We start from the raw sequence: 21,219 nt of genomic DNA on the forward strand, positions 1-21,219 counted from the left end.
AGAGACAGAGTGAGTGAGGGAGGGGCAGAGAGCGAGGGAGAGAGAATCTCAAGCAGGTTCTGCACTGCCAGTGCAGAGCCCGATGTGGGGCTCAAACTCACAAAACCGTGAGATCATGACCTAAGCCGAAAGCAAGAGTCGAATGCTTAACAGACTGAGCCACCAAGGCACCCTATAGTTTTAGAAAGTCATCACTGAGATATTATTTATACCATGTTCATTTTTTGGAAATCTTATAAGCAGTATGAGGCCAGGGTTATTTTTGCTGTTATTCCATACTGAGTCCCTATGTGATAGATAATAGATCATCTGGCATTAAACACGAGCATGCAAACACACAAAACAGTGATTAAATAGGGACGCCTGGGTGGCTCACATCTGACTTTGGCTCACATCATGATCTCACAGTTTGTGGATTTCAGCCCTGTGTCAGGCTCTGTGCTGACAGCCCAGAGCCTGGAGTCTGCTTTGGATTCTGTGTCTCCCCCTCTCTCTGTCCCTCCCCTCTTTGCACTCTGTTTTTCTCTCTATCTCTCTCAAAAATGAATACATTTTTTTTTAAACCGGCAAAAGAAAAGTGATTAAATAAATGATAGGATGTCCTATAGGGAACTTACTGTTTTAAAGACCATACTTGGAAAAATTATTTTTCTTCCCTAGAAGCAGAGAAAAACTGAGAGGCACGGGTATCACTGCCAAGGAGCATGAAGGGGCTGAAGGTCGGGAAGCCTGAAGATGCCAGGGCAGAGATGTTCATCAGCCAGTGGCTTGGGTTCACAATAAGTGTTACCCACAAAGACAAAATGAAAGAGACAAAACAAAAGGAGATGCATATGCTCACCAGGGCCAGGATGGTGTGCGTGGCTCTGGCCTCATGGGAAGGTTTGGGGGGAAGTCTGTTGCTGTGAATGTGTTGGACTTGCTGCTTGTGCCTGAGCAGGACAGAGACCATGGAGCCACTAGACCAGGCCATGAGGCCCAAACAAGTGACACCAATGAAGGAGAACATGACTGCATGTAGTAAAACAACAAATTTGTTTGGAATGGGTGAATTACGGTATTCATAAATTTTTTCCACACTCATGTTTTTGTTCTTTCTTGGTCCAGTAACAAGCAAAGTAATAAAGGTATTCAACAGGAGATGCAGGATCCAGCAGAGGAAACAGCAGAAGCCAAAGCACTTTGGGAATGTAACCTTGAGCTCCAACCACTTGGAGGTGTTAGTGTTGAGCTTAATGGCCTGGAAACTACTGAGCAGGCAGGTGGTGCTGAGGGAAACCCCTCTGGCCACTCGGTGAAAATAGAAGACAAGCTTACATCCAGCATCATTCAGAAAAGATTTCAACCCAAATGCTGCCATTGTTTGAGGAACTCCTGTATGAAAAAGAACCAAGTTGTTAGCTAGGACTAGCTGGATGAGAATCAAGTCTGTGGGTCTCAACATGTGCCTAGTGAGTGAAGTAAAGATATAAAGACAAAGAAGCAAGGAGTTTCCAAGGATCCCAACTCCAGTTTGGGTGAGGAAAACAATACCCAGTTTTAAGTTAGAGGAACCATTTCATCAATTTAAAAGGGATACTGGTGGCTTTTTGATTTGAATCTCAGGAATCTGGAGACTAAAATAGAAAATTTTGTTACTCTCAATACACCAAGAAAACATCTTTAGTCATATAATTTCTCACCTCGATATGAATATATGAATATTTACACATGCCTTTCGTATGTGCAAAACAATTTTTTGCAGGACTATTTGTAATTACAAAGATTGAAATCAACCAATGTTAATCAACAGGAGACTGAAGGAATCATAGTGTATGTTCACAATGGGACACTAGGCAGCCATGATGGGTAAAGTTCTCTCTACTGCTGCGTTTCCAGGACACATCATCAGGAAAAAAATAGAAAGTGTCAGAATATTGTGTGCAGTTAGCTTATTTTCCTAATAAAGGGAGTATAACTACAATCCATTTATCTATGTGTATATGACCAAAATTTTAAACTAAAAGAATACATTTACAAGTTCTAAAAATGAGCACCTGCCTGGGTGGCTCAGTCGGTTAAGTGGCCAACTTTGGCTCAGGTCATGATCTCACAGCTCCAAGGCTCGTGGGCTTGAGCCCCACATCGGGCTCTGTACTGACAGCTCAGAACCTGGAGCCTGCTTCTGATTCTGTATCTTCCTCTCTCTCTTTCCCTCCCCTGCTCACGCTCTGTCTCTGTCTCTGTCTCTCTGTCTCTCTCTCAAAAATAAATAAGCATTAAATTTTTTTTTTTTTTTTTTTTTTAATGAGCACCTGTAGGTGATAGTGGAGAAAGAGCACAGGACAAAGTATGAAGTCAGACTGCTCTCAATATACCTGGTTTGTGGCTTTGGTGCCACAATTCTTTTTTACATATTTATCTAAATATATATGGTGACAAAAGTATTATAAAAATTCAGGCAAACATAAAAACAAACAAACAAACAAACTATATATGCTCATAAATGCATGCACATACATATACAGTGTATACATAACATTTTATTAAAAGATAATTAGAACTTCCTGAAGAAATGAATGAATCCACATCTGGGGTAGAAGTTACAGAAACTATCTCACAACTTCCTATTGTAGAAGAAAACAAAAGAGCCACCCCAAACTACTGAGATTATGTAAACAGGATGCCAAGAGTTAACAGGAAGGATTCCCAATGACAAAGTGTGGGATATTTCCAGCTATTACTATTTCCAAATTGTAATCGTAACAAATTAAAACAAATATGTTTTTAAAATGCATTTTTATCACTGCTTTAAAAAATAACCTTACAGTTGGAGGATGATAGAAGACCAACACACTGAAAAGGAGAAAATGAAGGGAAAGGAGTAAGATCTTCTTTGCTATCTAAACTCTCTTTTTGTAGAAGTTTTTTTTTTTTTTTTTTTTAAATTTCTTTTTTCAACGTTTATTTATTTTTGGGACAGAGAGAGACAGAGCATGAACGGGGGAGGGGCAGAGAGCGAGGGAGACACAGAATCGGAAACAGGCTCCAGGCTCTGAGCCATCAGCCCAGAGCCTGACGCGGGGCTCGAACTCCCGGACCGCGAGATCGTGACCTGGCTGAAGTCGGACGCTTAACCGACTGCGCCACCCAGGCGCCCCGAAGTTTTAACCTAATAAAAGAAAAGGGGGACAGAGTGGAACACCACCTAAATTGAGGCAATATTCATTAATGACTGTGGGACCCCTGAGGTGGCAGGACCTGTCATAATGGATGGGTCCAGAGGGCAATACAAGGGCCTCTGAATTTTTGCTGGAGGGAAGACTGGGCAGGTTTGCAGATGAAATGAGTGTGACCCTGGACGGTTTCTGCTGGAGCTGTGTGACAGGCTCATGTGGTTCCTATCATTACCTTCTTCTCTGGGGCAGATGTTTGAAAAGGTCTATATTAAAGTTGGAAAGGATTTGTTGTAATAACTGGCAAATACTAGGTGTGTTGTTTGCTCCAATTTTGTTCTTTCATTGTCTACAGCACCATGCTTTCTTATTTTGCATATTTACCCTGTCACTTTCAGATATGGGTTCATTGAAATCTATTGATCTTACTCTTTCTCTTAGTATTTTTCCTAAGCCAGCACCAACAATTTAAGTGCCCTCATTATGAAGAGAGGAAAGTGAAAAAAAGCAAAGCCAGCCACATAGGTAGAGCTGTAAAGTGAAAAATGCAAGACCCAACCAAGTGGGTTGGTATTTCTGAGCTCTGACCAATTTTTAACTGGTATTACCATATCAACAAACCCAGGCTGGTTTCTGCAATATTCTCAATTTTTATAAAAACAAGCTTTCAATGAAAACACGATATAGGCAAGCAAAACTCATCTATTGTTTAAAAATTTTTTAATGTTTATTTATTTTTGAGAGAGAGAGGCAGAGTGTGAACAGGGGAGGCACAGAGAGAGAGGAATACAGAATCAGATGCAGGCTCCAGGCTCTGAGCTGTCACCACACAGCCTGATGTGGGGCTCGAACCCATGAACCATTAGATCATGACCTGAGCTGAAGTCGGAGGCTCAACCGACTGAGCCACCCAGGTGCCCCAAAACACATCTATTGTTTAGGAGTAACATCTGGGCTGCCAATCATGGGCCTCAGCAATAAAAATGCAGTGTATTAAGAAGGTACTGCCTCAAGGTTAAGCATCCGACTTCGGCTCAGATCATGATCTCACAGTTTGTGGTTCAAGCCCCAAGTCAGGCTGTGTGCTGACAGCTCAGAGCCTACAGCCTGCTTCAGATTCTGTGTCTCCCTCTCTCTCTGCCCCTCCCCCACTCATGCTCTGTCTCTCAAGAATGAATAAACTTAAAAAAAAAGATGACACTGCCTCAAGCACAGCTTTAATTTTTTCCAAAATTACTGGATATTGGGATTTTTTGCCTTTCTTTCCTTTTTTATTTTTGTATTATAGTGGTTAAGTATTTTTTTTTTCAACGTTTATTTATTTTTGGGACAGAGAGAGACAGAGCATGAACGGGGGAGGGGCAGAGAGAGAGGGAGACACAGAATCGGAAACAGGCTCCGGGCTCTGAGAGGTCAGCCCAGAGCCCGACGCGGGGCTCGAACTCACGGACCGCGAGATCGTGACCTGAGCTGAAGTCGGACGCTTAACCGACTGCGCCACCCAGGCGCCCCTATAGTGGTTAAGTATTAAAAATTATTCTGAGGGGCGCCTAGGTGGCTCAGTCAGTTAAGCTTCCGGCTTTGGCTCAGGTCATGATCTCACAGTTTGTGGTTAGAGCCCTGCGTTGGGCTCTGTGCTGACAGTTCAGAGCCTGGAGCCTGCTTTGGATTCTGTGTCTCCCTCTCTCTCTGACCCTCCTCTGCTCATGCTCTCTCTCTCTCTCTCTCTCTCAAAAATAAACATTAAAAAATTTTTTTAATAAAAATATAAATAAATAAAAATCAGTAGGGAAAGAAAAGTTTATTCAATACATATTATTAAGATATCTGCATAGTTATGTGGAAAAAGAAACCTAGATTTCTACTACATGCTATTTAACATGTATATACAAGTTTATACACGTTATATACAAATAATAAGCATGTATATACACGTTTCTTAAATGTTAACTTAAAAATTTTTGTTTAAATATTTATGTTTGAGAGAGAGAGAGAGAGAGAGAGAGAGAGAGAGAGAGAGAGAGTGGGGGAGGGGCAGAGAGAGAGGGAGACACAGAATCTGAAGCAGGCTCTAGGCTCCAAGCTATCAGCACACACCCTGATGCTGGGCTCCAACTTATGGACTTCCAGATCATGACCTGAGCCAAAGCCTGACACTTAACTGACTGAGCCACCCAGATGCACCCTAAATGTCTTAATATTTTAAAAATAAAAACATGTAGGGGCGCCTGAGTGGCTCAGTCAGTTAAGCATCCAACTTCAGCTCAGGTCATGATCTCGTGGTTCATGAGTTTGAGCCCCGCATCAGGCTTTGTGCTGACAGCTAGAGCCTGGAGCCTGCTTTGGATTCTGTGTCTCCCTCTCACTCTGCCCCTTTCCCCCTCTTGCTCTGTTTCTCTATCTCTCTCAAAAATAAATAAACATTAAAACTTTAAAAATTAATTAATTAAATAAAAACATATATATAAGTAAAAAACCTAAACGTAACAGATAAACCATATAGGATGTATATATTTTTTAAAATAATGACTTGTGATAAATATGTATGTAGTAAGCAATCCATATGACAGAAGCCTAGTAATTTAAACTTATTGGAATATGTGAAAATGTACAATTTATATAAGATGAAAGGCATGATTAAATTAAAATATAAAGATGAAGAACAAAATAATAGAAAATATTTTACCTAAGAATAATGGAAAGGAGAGGCAATTAATAACATTCTAGATGCCCCCTCTAATCATGAGATATATGATCATATATTTTCTAACATTGAAAGTTATATAAATAAGAATTTCTTATTTTTAAAAATGTTTAATGATTTTTTCTTAGAAATTATCATGTAAATGCATAATAAATTTAAAAGGAGATACCATTTATATGCAGAAATATACTCCTGTGCCAAATATTTAATTCACATTCACATCTTCACTTTACATTATCATATTGTAATCTCACATAACCTCACCTAGATAAAGATTAAATGAATTAATTATGGTTTCTCAGTCTAAAAATTTGTATAATGGTATAGGAGTAGGATCTTTCTATATATAAAATATTATTAGGTAAAAATGTTCAGTTCTATTATCCACATTTAATTAGATAGCAATTTTTTATAACCTTCTAAGTGTTAGATGTTTCCAGAGAATTAAATTAGGATACATCAAACAAGAGTGGTCTTCAGTTTTGCAATATTTGTTATCGGGGCGCCTGAGTGGCTCAGTTGATTAAGTGGCCAAGTCTTGATTTCAGCTCAGGTCATGATCTCATGGGTTTGTGAGTTCAAGCCCCACATCGGGCTCTGCGTTGACGGAATGGAAACTGCTTGGGATTATCCCTCTCTCTCTCTCTTTCTCCCCCCGCTCCTCTGCTGGCTCATACATGCAAGTGCATTTTTTCTCTCTCTCTCAAAATAAATAAATAAACTTTAACAAATAATATTTGTTAATAATAATATTAATAGGCAATAATTTATCAAATTAAAATTCATTATGTAACTGACATTAAAGTTTGGGAAACACTGGAATCTAAGAAAGTACATGCTAATGAATCAAAGCATTTCTGGAAGTATACACAATAACTGATAACAAATCATAAACCCAGTGACATGTGAGCTTAGGGAAGAGGGAGAGTGAGGAAGAAAAGAACACTTATTTTATGCATATGCATATAAATTTGTTCAAATATTTCTTGGGAAAAAGGTAGTAGGGTTTATAACTCCAGCCGAAAATTTTAGGAAATCACAGGTAAAATTAAATAAAATACACATTTGAAATTAACAAATACAAAGAGAAAGAGATAGGAGGGTTGCCCTTGAATCATAATTATAATAAAGTTTTATTTATAATAAATCATAAAAATGAATTTTAATAATAATTAGATATTTCAATTGAGTAGGAGTGAGGAGAACAATGTTTGGGTAAATAATGTAGCACAAATGTTCTATGAATACTCGAGCCACGTGTCCTTTAAGAAACACAGACATTCATGTACAAATAAAACCCCATCTCATTCCTTGAGCAAACTGCTTTCTGTAGAGGCACAATTAGGAACTGTATTGGACACATTTTACTTCCTGGGAAAGTGGCAGGATAATCTTACTAACAGCTCCCCTGACTAGGATCTTTGTGGTTAGAACAGACCAATTTGTTATTGCTTGTGAGGTTGAGTTTGAATAATGACTTTTGAAACCACAATGGATTCAAAGCAACTGATAAAGTTCAGGGAAAGTTCTAGTTAAATGTCAGGGTCACATGTAGATTTTAACGCAGTAATATTATCTGATGATTTCTGCTCCCAAATCCCCAAAATTCAGAGGGCTATGACCAAGAAGGCAGAAGACAGACATCAGACAGCCTCTAAACAGGAATGTTGGGTCTCTACTTCTCAGGAACCCTTAGAAAATATCCCTTCTGTATATATTTGTGCCCATTTTCTCTCCCCAGGAAAATAAGATTATATTCACACACAATATTTCTTAAAATGTTTTCTTAGCAGTACCATTTTTCTCTAAGACTCTCTCTTGATCTAAAAGGAAGTTCTACTTACCAAATGTCATTCCCCACCAAACCAGCAGATTTTAGAGTCCAATCTGGAGCATGTGTGCAAAGGTGGTATCTTATCCGAGATAAAGGTCTGGGACACCATGATCTCATCTCTTTGCTGGGAAGTGATGATCACTTCACCAATAATTGCAGTGACAGTGTCTGCATGGAGAGTTGAAATTATCTCTGGGAAAACACAGTAAAAGCTACAAATTACTAGGAGCTATTAGTAGTGATTAATTATTTCAGAAAGAAAGAAAAAGCAGGAACAGCCACGGGAAAACAAAGCTAAGTTTTCTGAAAAGTATCAGGTCGAAATGACAGGTGAGATGAGGATGCTCATCTTGTGTGTGTGTGAAGTGACAGAAGGAAGCTTCATTCAAGGCTGGTCTGTGATTCTGGCCAACCTGAGGATGTTACCTCTCAAATATGATTCTTACACTGCCCATATTCTGAAAGAGGAAAAGAAAGAACTATTAAGTAAAAATTACTAAAGTATTAAAAATGAATATGAAGAAAGTGAGGCAAATTTTTAAAAAGATTTTATTTTTAAATAATCTCTACACCCAACATGGGGCTTGAACCCACAATCCCAAGATCAAGAGTCACATGCACTACTGACTGAGCCGGCCAGGCATTCCCAAGGCAACTTTTATTTACTACTTCAATAAACAGATGTTAAACACCTGAAATGTAGGTAATACATTATCCTTGGTGTAAGTGATCTATGGAGGGCGAGAGGAAGGGGGAAGGTAGAAGAGAACTTACCTGTATTGAAACAGGTATTAGATAATAATAATATCTAATATCTAGTATTATCTAATAAATAGTAAATATTCAGTATGCTATATGATGACAAGTGCCTTGAAGGGGAGTAAGCTGGAGTTGGGGGATGAGCAGGGAATGAGAGGGTAGAGTAGTAAGGGAGACCTGATGGCAAATGGAAACTTCAGGCAAGACTTGAATAAAGATGAAGTAAGCCAGGCAGCATTTTTGAGTATATGACCCGAGCACAGGTATCAGCCAGTATCATTGTGTCGAGCAAAGTCTGGTACTGATGCCTATGGAATGAGATGAATGAGCCATAGGGTTTAAAAGTGCTCAGAGAGAGGGGCGCCTGGGTGGCTCAGTCAGTTGAGCGTCCGACTTCGGCTCAGATCATGATCTTGCAGTTCGTGAGTTCGAGCCCTGTGTTGGGCTCTGTGCTGATAGCTCAGAGCCTGGAGCCTACTTCGGATTCCGTGTCTCCCTCTCTCTGCCCCTGCCCCACTCATGCTCCGTCTCTCTCTGTCTCTCAAAAATGAATAAACGTTAAAAAAAAAAAAAAAAAAAGTGGTCGGAGAGAAACATGGGCTAAAGACCTGTGTAGCTCCTCAAGCTCTTGTAACAATTCTGAATTTTCTCCAATAAAATGAGGAGGGCTTCTGGGATCTTGCTCAAATATGGACCTTACCTGATTCATACTTTGAAAGGGTCACGTTGGCTGAAGCGTTGACAACAGACTGGAAAAGAAAAAGCATAGGATCAAGATCAGTTGATGACCGCTGCAGAAATTCAGATAGAGCATAGTGGCTCTTACCAGGCTGAGGGCAGGCATGGCGGTGAAAAGGGGTCAGATTCATGATATGTTTTGAAAGCAGACCCAATCAGATTTCCTGTAGGACTGGTTCTGGGGTATGAGAAAAGGAATGAGTCGAGAACGAGCCCTGGATTTTTAGTCTCAGCAACTGGAAGGAAGGAGTCGCTATCAACTGAGAGTGGGACAGCTGCGGTCAGAGCAGAGTGAAAAGCAAGCTCACACTGACACCACCAAATGCTGGTGAGGAGGTGGAGCAACGGGCACTCTCATTCATCGCTGGCAGGGAAGCAAAATGGCAGTCACTTTGAAGACAGTCTGGCAGTTTCCTACAAGACTGACAGGCTTGCCAGGCAATCCAGCAATTGCATTCCTTGGTATATACCCAAATGTGTTGAAAACACATCCACACAAAAACCTGCACATGGATGTATACAGGCAACTTTATTCACAACTGGCAAAACTTGGAAGCAATCAAGATGTCCTTCATCAGGTGAATGGATAAATAAACTGTGCTCTGTCCAGACAATGGAATATTATTCAGCACTTAGAACGAGAGAGAGAGCGAGCACTGTCAAGCCATGAAAAGACAGTGGAGGATAATTAAACACATATTACTAAGTCAAAGAGGCCATTCTGAAAAGGCTACAAACTGTATAACATTCTGAAAAGGCAAAACTATGGAGACAATAAAAATATCAGTAGTTGCCAGAGGTTAGGCAGGAGGGAGGGACGATTAGGTGGAGAATTTTTAGGGCAGTAAACCGAAATTTTAGGGGAGTGAAACTAATTTGTATAACTATAATGGTGGACACATGTCATTATACATTTATCCAAACCCATAAAATGTACAAGAGTAAACCTTAATGTAGATCATGGTCTTTGGGTGATAACATGTCTTTGTAGGTTCATCAATCATAACTGCACCACTGTAGTGCTGGAGGTTAATAATGAGGCAGACTATATGTATGTGAGGGCATGGGATATATGGGAAATCTCTGTAGTTTCCTGTTAATTTGGCTATGAAGCTAAAACTACTCTTTAAAAAAAATTTTTTTAAAGAGAGTTCAGAGAAGTTTAAGTGTGGAGTCTGTCATGTCTACCAGATGTCCAGAAATAGGTTGCAAATAGATCATTAGATAGCTGATCGTTGGATTTTTCAATGGAGATACACACTTTAAAGTTTTGAGCTTATCATATTATTTATAATCATGCCATTGCATAAGATCACCAAAAAGCATATACAGATTAAGAGATGACTGTTAATTGGACCCTCATTCATTACAATACTAAGAGAATATATTTGTTTTTCTTCTTGAGCCAGCATATTCAGTTAAGAATACAAAACAACAGGGGCATCTGGGTGGCTCAGTTGGTTGAGCATCCAATTTCGACTCGGGTCATGATCTCGTGGTCCGTGAGTTCGAGCCCTGCGTCAGGCTCTGTGCTGACAGCTCAGAGCCTGGAGACTGTTTCGGATCCTGTGTCTCCCTCTCTCTCTGGCCCTCCCTGCTCATGCTCTGTCTCTCTCTCTCTCAAAAATAAACATTATTAAAAAAAAAAGAATACAGAACAACAACAAAAACGCTGTGGTGCCAAAAGTCGCTGAAAAAAAACTTTAAGGAAAAATTTAAATGTCATTAATGTGTTCATAAGTTCATTGATGATGATGAAGCTGTGAAGACAAACTTTCATATGAATGAGTAGGAAACACACAGGAGTTGAAATAACAAAAAACAAAAAGAGAGAGAAAGTGCTTGTGAAAATTTAGCCATAGAGAGTGAGGGAGAGCAAAGCTAGGTAAGAAAGTGTACTAGATCAGAGTGAAGGGTAGTTATTTTATGAAGTACACAGACTTACTGCTTTTTGTACTTTTGTACTTTTTGTAAAGGAGATTAAGAGACTGAAGATCAGTGAGGGGTGGGTTTGTCAGTCAAGAGATCTGATAGACCAAGAACAAAACTCCTTAAAAGTTAAGACATGGGGAGGTCATCTTTAAGTGTCAATAATCAAGGAATTGACCCTACATTGAAGGGAGGCATCATTTCCGTTTCAACACAGGGAGCCCATAAAAGAATTGTTTTAGATTTACGAGGCAGAAGATGTTGTCAAATGATACCAAATAATGATTTTTTTATGTTTATTCATTTTAGAGACAGAGAGAGACCACAGGTGGGGGAGAGGCAGAGAGAGAGGGAGACACAGAATCCAAAGCAGGCTGCAGGCTCCAGGCTCTGAGTTGTCAGCACAAAGCCCAACGTGGGGCTCAAACTCATGAACCCCGAGATCATGACCTGAGCCAAGTCGGACGCTTGACCGACTGAGCCACCTAGGTGCCCCCCAAATAATGATTTTCTATTCTCTGTATAAAGGTGGCAGAATATTAACATAGACAAAAGTAATCCTGGAAGAATGTTACAAAGTTAAAAATTGATTTATTTGGCATTCTTGAGATTTTCATGAATATATTGAGCTAGGAACACCAAGGTGGACAGGCAAGTAACGGGAGGGAAAGGAGCTGCTGGAAGAGAGGACAGCTGGAGGATTCGGGTAAGGTCTGATCAGGCTTTGGGAAGCTTTTAAGTGACAGATCATAACATCAGCTCTTTGAGTAGACTGACCTCTTTACAGGTAATTATTAGGACAATGCAGGATAGAACAGAGGTCCTGGATTATCTGGATTCCCCAACTCAGGGATGAGAGATTTGAAGGTAGTGGCAACAAGCCTAGTAAGTAATCAAAATATAGCCTTTTTTAGCTGATGGCAACGGTGGAATGTTAGAGCATTGATTGCTGTGGTGTAGGGAGTTACAAGGCTCTAAATGGTAGAGAACGTGTTTGTGACCCCAGATGGTGGATCTGGCTTTCCCCTCTATCTGTGGCCAGCGTATGCTCTGTGATATAAATGGCTGCCATGTGCCACTGGGTCATTGGGGTAGGGGGCAAGTATGCTTCCCTAATTGTTTGAATCTAGTGGTTTCACTGTAAGGAAAGTTCCCATTGGAACCCTAAATAGGAACCAGGTACTCTGCTACAAATAGCCTATGACGCACCCTGAAGATGCTACTGAGTCCACACAACTGAAGTGGGGTTAGTGACAAAGCAAAAATAAGATTTCAAGGAGCCCTTAGCATCTGGATGTCACCTTAAAGATTGCAGATTTGGGGTAAAAAACCAGTAACAAAACACCTTAGACTCCTAGCTTAGCTTTGTAATATGTGTTCTCCTTAAAACAAAAGAGAACTAGTGAGGCTGTTTCTGATATGTGTCTGAGCAAATGGAACACGGAGAATACAAAGTTTCTCTGGGCTGATAAAAATGTAGGTGGACGTTGTGCAATTAGGAAGTCACCATCAATGGTCTCAATCAAATTTCCATGCAGAGATAAGCCTTAAGTTGAACTCTAAGCTTAATGGTAATTATTGATGAGAACTTTTAAAACTGGTTTTAATACTCATATATCTGTGATTTCAGTCAGAGAAAGATTAAGCACTTTGTATTTTCCTAATTCATTAAGAAAAATTTTTATGTTTTATTCTTGAGAGAGAGAGAGAGAGAGAGAGAGAGAGAGAGAGAGAGATCAAGATAGAGTACAAATGGGAAGGGCAGAGAGAGAGGGAGACACAGATCCAAGAAGCAGGTTCCAGGCTCTGACGTGGGGCTCGAACCTGTGAACCACAAGATCATGACCTGAGCCGAAGTTGGATGCATAACCGACTGAGCCACCCAGGTGTCCCTTTCTAATTCATTTTAGAGAATCGGGCCTTAATGTCAGGTTCAAGCATAATTCAAACACTGCTGATTTCTATCACTATGACTGGGCGAAATTATGACGTCCTAGCCTTTTCACTTCCAAAAGCATTGTTGGTTGTCACAACTGTGCCCTCCTCAGGGCAATCTTTGGTCCTACAAAATATCCTGGCACTCAGGTCACAAATTAGGACCACAGACCTTTCTTAGAAGGCCTTATGCAGTATCTGGCTTTTTCTGATAGCAAATGTGTCATTCTAACACCAACTGGGTGTTCAATTCAATTCAATTCTGACACTTATCCCCACTCGATCCTACAGTTAAGGACTCCATCCCACAACTGTCTCTTCAGATGGCAGCCACAAATGGGGTCCCAGGTTAACCCCACTTCTGCCAGTCTGACTACAAATTTAGTGTTGCCTTGAGTCCCCACTCAGGTTTGATAATTTGCTAGAATAACTCACAGTACTCAGGAAAATGCTATATTTACTATTAGACTACTATAAAGGACACACGTTAACAACCAGATAAAGAAGTACACAGGGTGAATTCCATAAGAACCCCAAGCAAAAGAACCTCTATCCCAGTGGAATCAGTGTGCACTCCCCTCCTGGCTGGATAGTGTGAAACCTTATTGTCTAGAGGTTTTTAACAAGGTGTCATTATATAGGCATGATTGACTAAATCATTGGCAATTGGTGGATGAACTCAATCTCTCACTCCTTCCCCTCCCCAGATGTCAAAGGTAGGGCTTAAAATTCAAACCTTCTAATGTCTGGTGACCAGCCCCGATCCTGAAGTTCCTTTATTGGCCTCCATCTTGAGTCATTTCACTATCATACAAAAGACAGTCTTATCACTCAGGAAACCCCAAGGGTTTTAGAATCTCTGTGCTAGGAAGTAGGGACAAACACCAAATATTTATTATTATGTTTGTTTTTAAACCAGACAGGAAGGCAGATAAGGTAAAAACTATAGTGAATGGGTAGTCTGTGATGTCATACTGTCCCCATGATGTCTCAAGAAAGCTGTCCACCTCTCCACAATGGCAGAGCCCAATTCTGTTTTCAACCCACCCCACACAATAAACAAAAATCTTAAGATTAAAGGTCACTTAATAAGACTTTTATTATTGCACAAACCAGAGCAAATGTGAGACACACAGGTCCCAGATCAGTGAGTTGGAGGCTGGAAAACCTATAAAAAATATTGCATGAGACCAATTAACACCATGAAGGTAAAACTTTACAAACTCAGCAGTTCCTAGACTGGATCCTTTCAGCAAAAAGTGGGTCAGGTCCCTGCCATACTAGTCAGAAGAAAGCGAATGAGAACCCCCAGGGGATCAGATTGATTTTCACTAGAGGATGGGAGACAGAGTGCAAACATCTGTCTTCCCTAAGCGTGCTGAGGAGACACGCGTGCCTTAAGGACCTGCCAGGTGTCAGAGGCAAAATGACTTCTACTACCACCTGGCAGTGACATAATTCTGGCAAGGTCTGCGCAGGTCAGAATATGAAATGCAGCTCCTGAAAACTTCTCACAACTGGAATACACAGCAGATGGCTCTGCACAGATGCTCTCTAGTGTTGTTACGCTGAACAAAGAGCACGTTCGCTGAAGGTTTAAGGCCACCATCTTAAGTGGAATTTCTTTCTCATGCTCAATGAGTTTAGATCTTTGGCTGAACATTTTTCCACATTTGCTGATTCATAAAACTAACGTGGGTCGTGAATTTTTGGTGTTAAATCAGAGCAGACTGTTTAATGAACTTTCTTGTGCTGGCTGCACTCCTGAGGCCTTTATCTAGTGTGAAGTTTATGGTGTTGAATGAGGCTGTAGTTTTGGCTAAAGGATTTTCCACATTCGTTGCACTCATAAGGCCTTTCTCCAGTGTGAATTCTCCAATGTAGAATAAGCCTGAAGCTTTGGCTAAAGGACTTCCCACATCCACTACATTCATAAGGCCTTATTCCCGTGTGAACTCTCCGATGCTGAATGCAACTGGAGCTTTGTCTAAGCCTTTCCCACATTCATTGCACTCATATGGCCTTTCTCCAGTGTGAACTCTCTGGTGTTGGATGAGGATAGAGCTTTGGCTAAAGGACTTTCCACATTCGCCACATTCATAAGGCTTTGCTCCAGTGTGAATTCTCCGATGTTGAACAAGGCCGGAGCTTTGTCTAAAAAATTTGCCACATTCAGCACACTCATAAGGCCTTGCTCCGGTGTGAATTCTCTCGTGCTGAACAAGTTTGGATTTGCACCCAAAAGCTTTCCCACATTCACTACACACATAAGGCCTTTCTCCAGTGTGAGTACGGTGGTGCTGAACAAGTTTATACTTAAACCTGAAGGCCTTTCCACATTCACTGCACTCAAAAGGCTTTACTCCAGCGTGGACTGTCTTATGCTGAACAAATGTATGCTTGTAGCTGAAGGTTTTCCCCTTAAGTGCAGCTTAAGGTCACTGCACTTAAACAGTCCTTCTCCAGTGTGAATTCTCTGATGCTGAACAAGGGTACGTTTACGACAGAAGGTTTTTCCACATTCGCCACATCTGTAAGAACTTTTTCCACTGCGAAAGGCTTCCTCACACCTAATTAGTACTGCTGTGTATACTCACAGCACTGGCCACACTGGCCAGGAAGTCCTTTTCAACCTCCCCACAGGTGAAAGGCTTCCCTAATGAATGGCCTCTATAGGTCTTCACAAAGGAAGCCCTGTCCACGTCCTTGCTATAGGGATTTTTCCCACCGTGCTCATTCTGGTGTTGGCGAAGATCTGCACTGAAACACAATCGTTTCCCACGTGCCACACGTGTGTAGGATTTCTGCCTGGTATGTGTTCCCTGAAGCTCAGCCAGGTACAAAATATCCTTCATGACAGGAACACACATCTCACAGAGATGAAGCTTCTGGGTGGATAGATTTGGCCCCGAAGTCCTGCTTGGTGGTGTTCTTCCCAGAGAAACATTCTGTCCAGAAGGGGCCTCTTCATTGTCTATCCCACAAAAATAATCTGAAAACAGAGAAACGCTAGTCAAGTACACGTGGGGACAGGTGGCAGCCACGTTACAAACATGTGCCTGACACACCCAGGAATGAATGCGTGAGGCTGTTTTCAGGATGAGGGAGCTGGGAGACAAGGTGAGGAAGGGGCTGTTTTGCAGTTACTGGACTCTAAAAGGTCACGGAAGTAGGGAGGCCTCGCAAGGCAGAACGAGGAGGAATGGGATGTAGCACAGTGGAGAGAGGCAGCCGGGGTTTCCAACTTGCTCCTCTGAGGACGACCCCCAGGAGGGCTGTTGCTCACACGTGAGTGTTGTGAAGAAGCTCTGGTCCAGGAACAGAAAAGTCAGATTGCTAGTGAGTAGCTGGTGTTCAAGGACATTTGAGGATACGCACTCACCATCCGCTACACACGAGCCAATGCGGGAGCCCTGCAGAGGCAGCAGTGGAAAGGAGCAGGCAGCAGACAGACGCCAGGAAGTTGGGAGCAGCTAGGGGCCAGAAGTCAGTAAAAAGGACAAACTGGCCAAGCGTCAAGAACAGGGAAGAAAAGGTGGAAATGAAGTGTGGCCAGTGGAAATGGCACCAAAACACTGATTTGAACAGATTGCTGGTATGATGTGAACACAGTCCCGATGTCATGTCTTCCCTCAGCTGCCACTCAGCAGGGCCAGGCCCCCTCCAGCCGCTTGTCCCTTGGCGGGAGTGGTATCTATTCTGTGAAACAGCCAGAACTCTCCCCGACACCCCTAACGGAGCAACTACACAGGACTAGGATAACCAAGTCCTAAGGGAAAGACAGGACAGGTAAGTGGCCTGTACCAGCCCAGCTTATGACATGACAAAGCAAAGAAAACTGAACGTTACAAAAAGAACCTCAGACAAAGGTCTCACAGAACAGCTCATCGTGCATGTAAGCGGTGTCCGTGTCAGTGACGGCAATTCCTGGCACGTGCAGGCGTGCAGGACTGTCAGAGGGAGCAAAACCTGAGGTAAGTAGGTACCAGGGATCTGCAGAAGCCACGCAGCTAGGGAGGGGGCAAGCCAGGTGGGGTCCATTCGGCTGATGGCCAAGACTGCCTAGGATTCCCTAGAACCCTTTCCTACCAGGAAAGGCAGCGGGTACTGGGGTAGCAGGGAGAGAAGACGGCAGTACCGCCCAGTCATAGCAACAACAGCACCTACCCAGGAGACTAGGAAGGACGCGGTGGCCATGGTCTGGATGTAAAGACACAGCGGCCCCTCGGGAAAAACAGAAAGGCAAAGTTACTACCCAGGTCACTGGTGGGTGTGAGGGCCTTACCCAGGGAGGTTATAAGTGCCAAGTTCTCCAGCATCACATTGTGGTACAGGCGTCTCTGAACCTCATCAAGGAGACCCCATTCCTCCCAGGAGAATACACGGCCACGTCCTCCAAAGTCACACTGTCCTGTCATGTTGGGGACAGATGAAACCACAGCCTCCTGAGGACCCGCAATCCAAACCCACACATCTACCCCATGCCCATCCTCTTCCCAAGCTCCCCACCTCAGCAGAGAAACCCGGTTCTGCTGGTTCTACTCTTTCTTCGTGGTTCTATTAACCAAATGCCCAGCCCTCAACAAGTGCAGGCAGGTAGGCAGAGAGACACCATCTACACTCGGGAATATGCCCGAGGATTCCAGGACCGCATCTCTCCCTGCCATGCGATTCCCTGGAGTCCTCTGTTATCATGACTCACAATAAAATTTGGGGTCACCCATCACCCCTAAGTTTCCAGTACCAGGGCCCAGGACCATCAATTCATATCCCTCTCTCCACATGCACCCCTCTCACGCCTTCGGACCCCACAGTTGCACCCCCACAGCCACCACCAACTCCCTGCCCCACACCATATGCATCTCTCTCTCTGGACTTGCGCCAGGTTACCTGGTACGTGGCATCCAGAAAGAACTGGGCAGATCCAAATAGGATCCAGTACTACCCCAGACCTCTGACGAATCCCAACACCAGGGGTAGCCCTGGATGCTGCTTTGAAGGCCTCTCCGCCTGTCTCCAGTCCTTGCTTCAACGTCAGTCACATAGCACCACATGTGAATTTCAGATACCCGTGACCCTCTCCCACTTCTGTGCTGCACTTGCTGTCCCCTCAGCAGCCACAACCATGTTCCTTCCACCTACTCTCCTTCAAAGCCCAGCCATCCCGGTACCAGGCATAGTAATTCTCACAGACGACCACATTTGCCCCAGACATTACCCACCAGCAAAACCCCCAGAACCCACCAAAGCTTACCACAAAGTCATAGTAAACCCATCTTATCTCAATTAATCCGACGCCTCCAAATCTGTCTCTGGTCCGCTCTTCCCTCGGAAGTCTTGGTCACCTGCCAAGACCATCCTCCCCACATACTCCCTTCGTGGCCACTTCTCTCCTACATCTGTATTTATGATCCTCCTAACCCCCAACCAGGTACCCAAGCAATAGAGCTAGTCCTCAGAACTCTTAATCTTCTTTCTGACCTGCTGATAACACCACTGCCATGACCTGAATTCCATCTTCTAAGTATCATCCACGGCCTGGTACACATGCTAGCCACCCCTTTGGGTGTCTCCATCCTAAGCCCCACCCCAGATTTCCAGACCTGTGTCCAGCTGCCCACTCGATGCCACAGTCATCTGTTCTCTGAGCTCCTGCCACCCCCCAGTGAAAACCACTACCACGGATTTTCCAGTCTCAGCTGATAGAATTTCCACCCTTCTTGCTGCTCAGACCAACACTCTAGTGTCATCTCTCACTCCTTCCTCTCTCTCTCTCACCCTCAAAATCAGCCCTTCTTGAAAAATGCATCCAGAATACCAACCACTTCCCCCACCTCCACAGCTACCACTCTGGTCCACGAACACTCACCTGGACTATTCCAGTACCCTCTTCCCTGGTCACCCATCCTCCTCCCTCACCCCCAAAGTCTGTTTTCCACTCTACAACCCGATGGAGCCTGTCTGGACCTGGGTACGATCATCTCCCTCCTCCGCTCCCAATCTCCCATTACGTCCATTAGAGTTGCCCAACTTCTCAGGCAGCCATTTCCAAGACTAACTCCAGTCCCCTGCTCTTTGTTCCTAAGAGAAAGAAGACATGCTGTGCCCTGTTCCCACACTAACAAGCACCTGCACACGCTGGTACCTGTTCCTGGGATAACCTTCTACGCCTCCTTCCATTCCAGAAACAAGAACCCCTGCATACAACCCTCAGCCTGGACTCAGGACGAGTCTAGATCACTTCCTGGCAGTGGGATTTCTCCCAGATCCCCACACCAAAAGGGCTAGCAGAGAGGCAGGTGAAGAGTCCCAGAACACCACAATCCCAAAATTGATATGGGCAAGATCCAAACCAGCGAGGCCCAGGGGCACCCTCCACGAGTGCTACTTCAGCCACGGGGCCCTACAGGCAAAATTAGGCCATAGAGGTCACAGAGGCTGGGGACCACGGCGTATTTCAACCGGCCCGAACCTCCCGTGCATCTTTCCAGCCCTGGAGGCCAGACCTAGGGCTGAAACACTAAAGTCTGAATTTCAGTCCTCAGCGCTCCCCGTTGCCAGTTCTCTGCGCTTGGACCCAACCTCCCTGTGCCTCGCTGTCCTCATCACCCCCATTCCAGTCGGTTCTCCCTGAGCAGCTCCTGGAAAACTTTTAAACCCCTAAATCAGACCGTGTCCCTCTTGTCTTCACAACCATCCATGGGTCCCAGCGCCCCTACCACGCCCCAGCCCGCCAGTTCCTCCGTGACCCTGCCGCACATCCTCCGTTCTCCGAGGGCAGAAGGCGGACCCCACACTCTTGAATCCTCCCGCCTTGGGGCCCCCTGCAGCCCTGCACCGAGAGGCCCCTCCCCTGCAGCCCGCTCCCGCACCCCGTCACGCCGGCGCTTAGACGCGGGGACCCCGCCCGCGAGCGCCTCCCGGGCCCGGACACCGGGACCTGGGCCGCAGGGAGCGAGCAGGTGCCCGGCGCTCCGGCTTGGAGGGTCTGTCGGGGGGGAGGGTGGGGAGGGCCCGGGACAGCGAGTTTACCTCAGCCGGGTCCCTGGGCGCGCCCACTGCCATTGGACTCTGTCCCGACCCCGCGGTCCCGGGCCCGGCGCGGGGCAGCACAGGCGGCGTCGCCGAGCCACGAACCCCAGTCGGCGCGCCGGGGACGGCGCCTCTTCCCGCCCCTTCCCTGTCGGTCGCCACGGAAAAAAACCGGGAATACCCAAAACGACCGCCACAACCAGGACGCCGGAAGTCCCGCCCGAAGCGCTGTAAGCGCACGGAAGAGCTCTTATCTTGGGCCTTCATTGGCTCAGCCCGCTGCCTCTCGGCGCGGAGCCCTCTGGGTAATGTAGTAGAGGCGCTGGCGAAGATGCTCCGCACCAGAACAATCCCAGAGGCTTAGGTTCCGCGGGGAATGCGAAGGTCCCGGAGGCTTCCTTAAGGGATTTACGCAGATTTGTGGGGAGTGCTGCCTGCAAGCGGTCTCCAAAAGTTCTCAGAAGCATGCTTTCAGACCCCATGAAGCTCAACAGGCTCCCGAGACTAAAAAGAGTATTTTAGGTGCTACCAAAGGCTGTTACTGATACAAATGCACATATCATTCCATAAAGTCATTTCGACATAAAAATATGTACATTCTTAGCTGTAAAGTAATCGACATTATCGTATTCTTCTTCATACACATGTAACCTCAAGCATTAGCGTCACTTTTGTGAGTGTCAGTGCATCTGGTCAAGAACAAGAGGAAAAGAGTGGACGGGTTCATAACAGACAGAAGAGGGATGTGGGGCTGCCCTGAAGAAACTGGGCAGGGTGAAGCTTTGCCTCTAGATCCCACGGAAAACTTCTCTCCCACCTGTATATTGTGATTGTGTCCTATCCAGTGCGGAACAGTGTTTAATCCCAGCGTTTAATCCGTAGAATACTTCTTTCCCCATATTCCAAGATATTCAATTCCTTTAAGGAATCTGCCGTGTGTCTCAAATGGAGAGCGACTAATTTCACACTGGAAGCACGAGTGCAAAGGGGGCCATCTGAACCCCAGTATTAAGGGGGTATCTGAATCTCAAGAGGAAGGGAGCACCTGAACTTCATGATCTCATCGCCTTGCTGGGAAATGACGATCATTTCTGCTATTAGTGAAGGGAAAGTTCTGCAAGGGTAATTCAGAT

The 21,219-nt window shown here is 44.2% G+C and overlaps 3 protein-coding genes across 14 annotated transcripts in view; all 3 read right to left on the minus strand.

Moving 5' to 3' along the window:
* Nucleotides 1-483: 483 nt before the first annotated feature.
* On the minus strand, nt 484-8,887 carry FELCATV1R10 (vomeronasal 1 receptor felCatV1R10). Of its 2 annotated transcripts, XM_023244830.2 has the most exons (2): nt 7,704-8,887; nt 484-1,374 (listed from the first exon to the last, which is right to left on the minus strand). In XM_023244830.2, exons 1-2 carry the CDS (start codon nt 7,711-7,713, stop codon nt 644-646), a joined length of 741 nt encoding a protein of 246 aa, XP_023100598.1. In that variant the 5' UTR covers nt 7,714-8,887; the 3' UTR covers nt 484-643.
* Nucleotides 8,888-9,040: 153 nt separating this feature from the next.
* The window catches only part of LOC123378949 (zinc finger protein 530-like), a 42,397-nt gene continuing 30,218 nt past the window's right edge, over nt 9,041-21,219 (minus strand). For 3 of the 11 annotated variants that reach the window (XM_045047320.1, XM_045047323.1, XM_045047324.1), the window contains 2 exons: nt 17,222-17,278; nt 15,417-16,046 (listed from right to left, as the gene is read on the minus strand). In XM_045047320.1, the coding sequence (XP_044903255.1) occupies nt 15,625-16,046; nt 17,222-17,278 (479 nt within the window). In that variant the 3' untranslated portion in view covers nt 15,417-15,624. Of the gene's footprint in view, nt 9,202-15,416; nt 16,047-17,221; nt 17,279-20,086; nt 20,300-21,219 lie in introns of those variants that run through there. The other 8 variants (XR_006590852.1, XR_006590849.1, XR_006590854.1 and 5 more) reach the window with 7 other exon arrangements.
* LOC101096860 (zinc finger protein interacting with ribonucleoprotein K-like) lies at nt 14,129-15,486 on the minus strand (the record flags this gene model as incomplete). Its single annotated transcript, XM_045047333.1, is given in 2 exon segments — nt 14,129-15,042; nt 15,045-15,486. Coding segments are annotated over 2 exon segments (696 nt in total), but the record flags the coding sequence as incomplete, so codon positions are not given.

The sequence above is a fragment of the Felis catus genome, chromosome E2 (assembly GCF_018350175.1).
Source record: "Felis catus isolate Fca126 chromosome E2, F.catus_Fca126_mat1.0, whole genome shotgun sequence".
Classification (NCBI taxonomy): Eukaryota; Metazoa; Chordata; class Mammalia; order Carnivora; family Felidae; genus Felis; species Felis catus.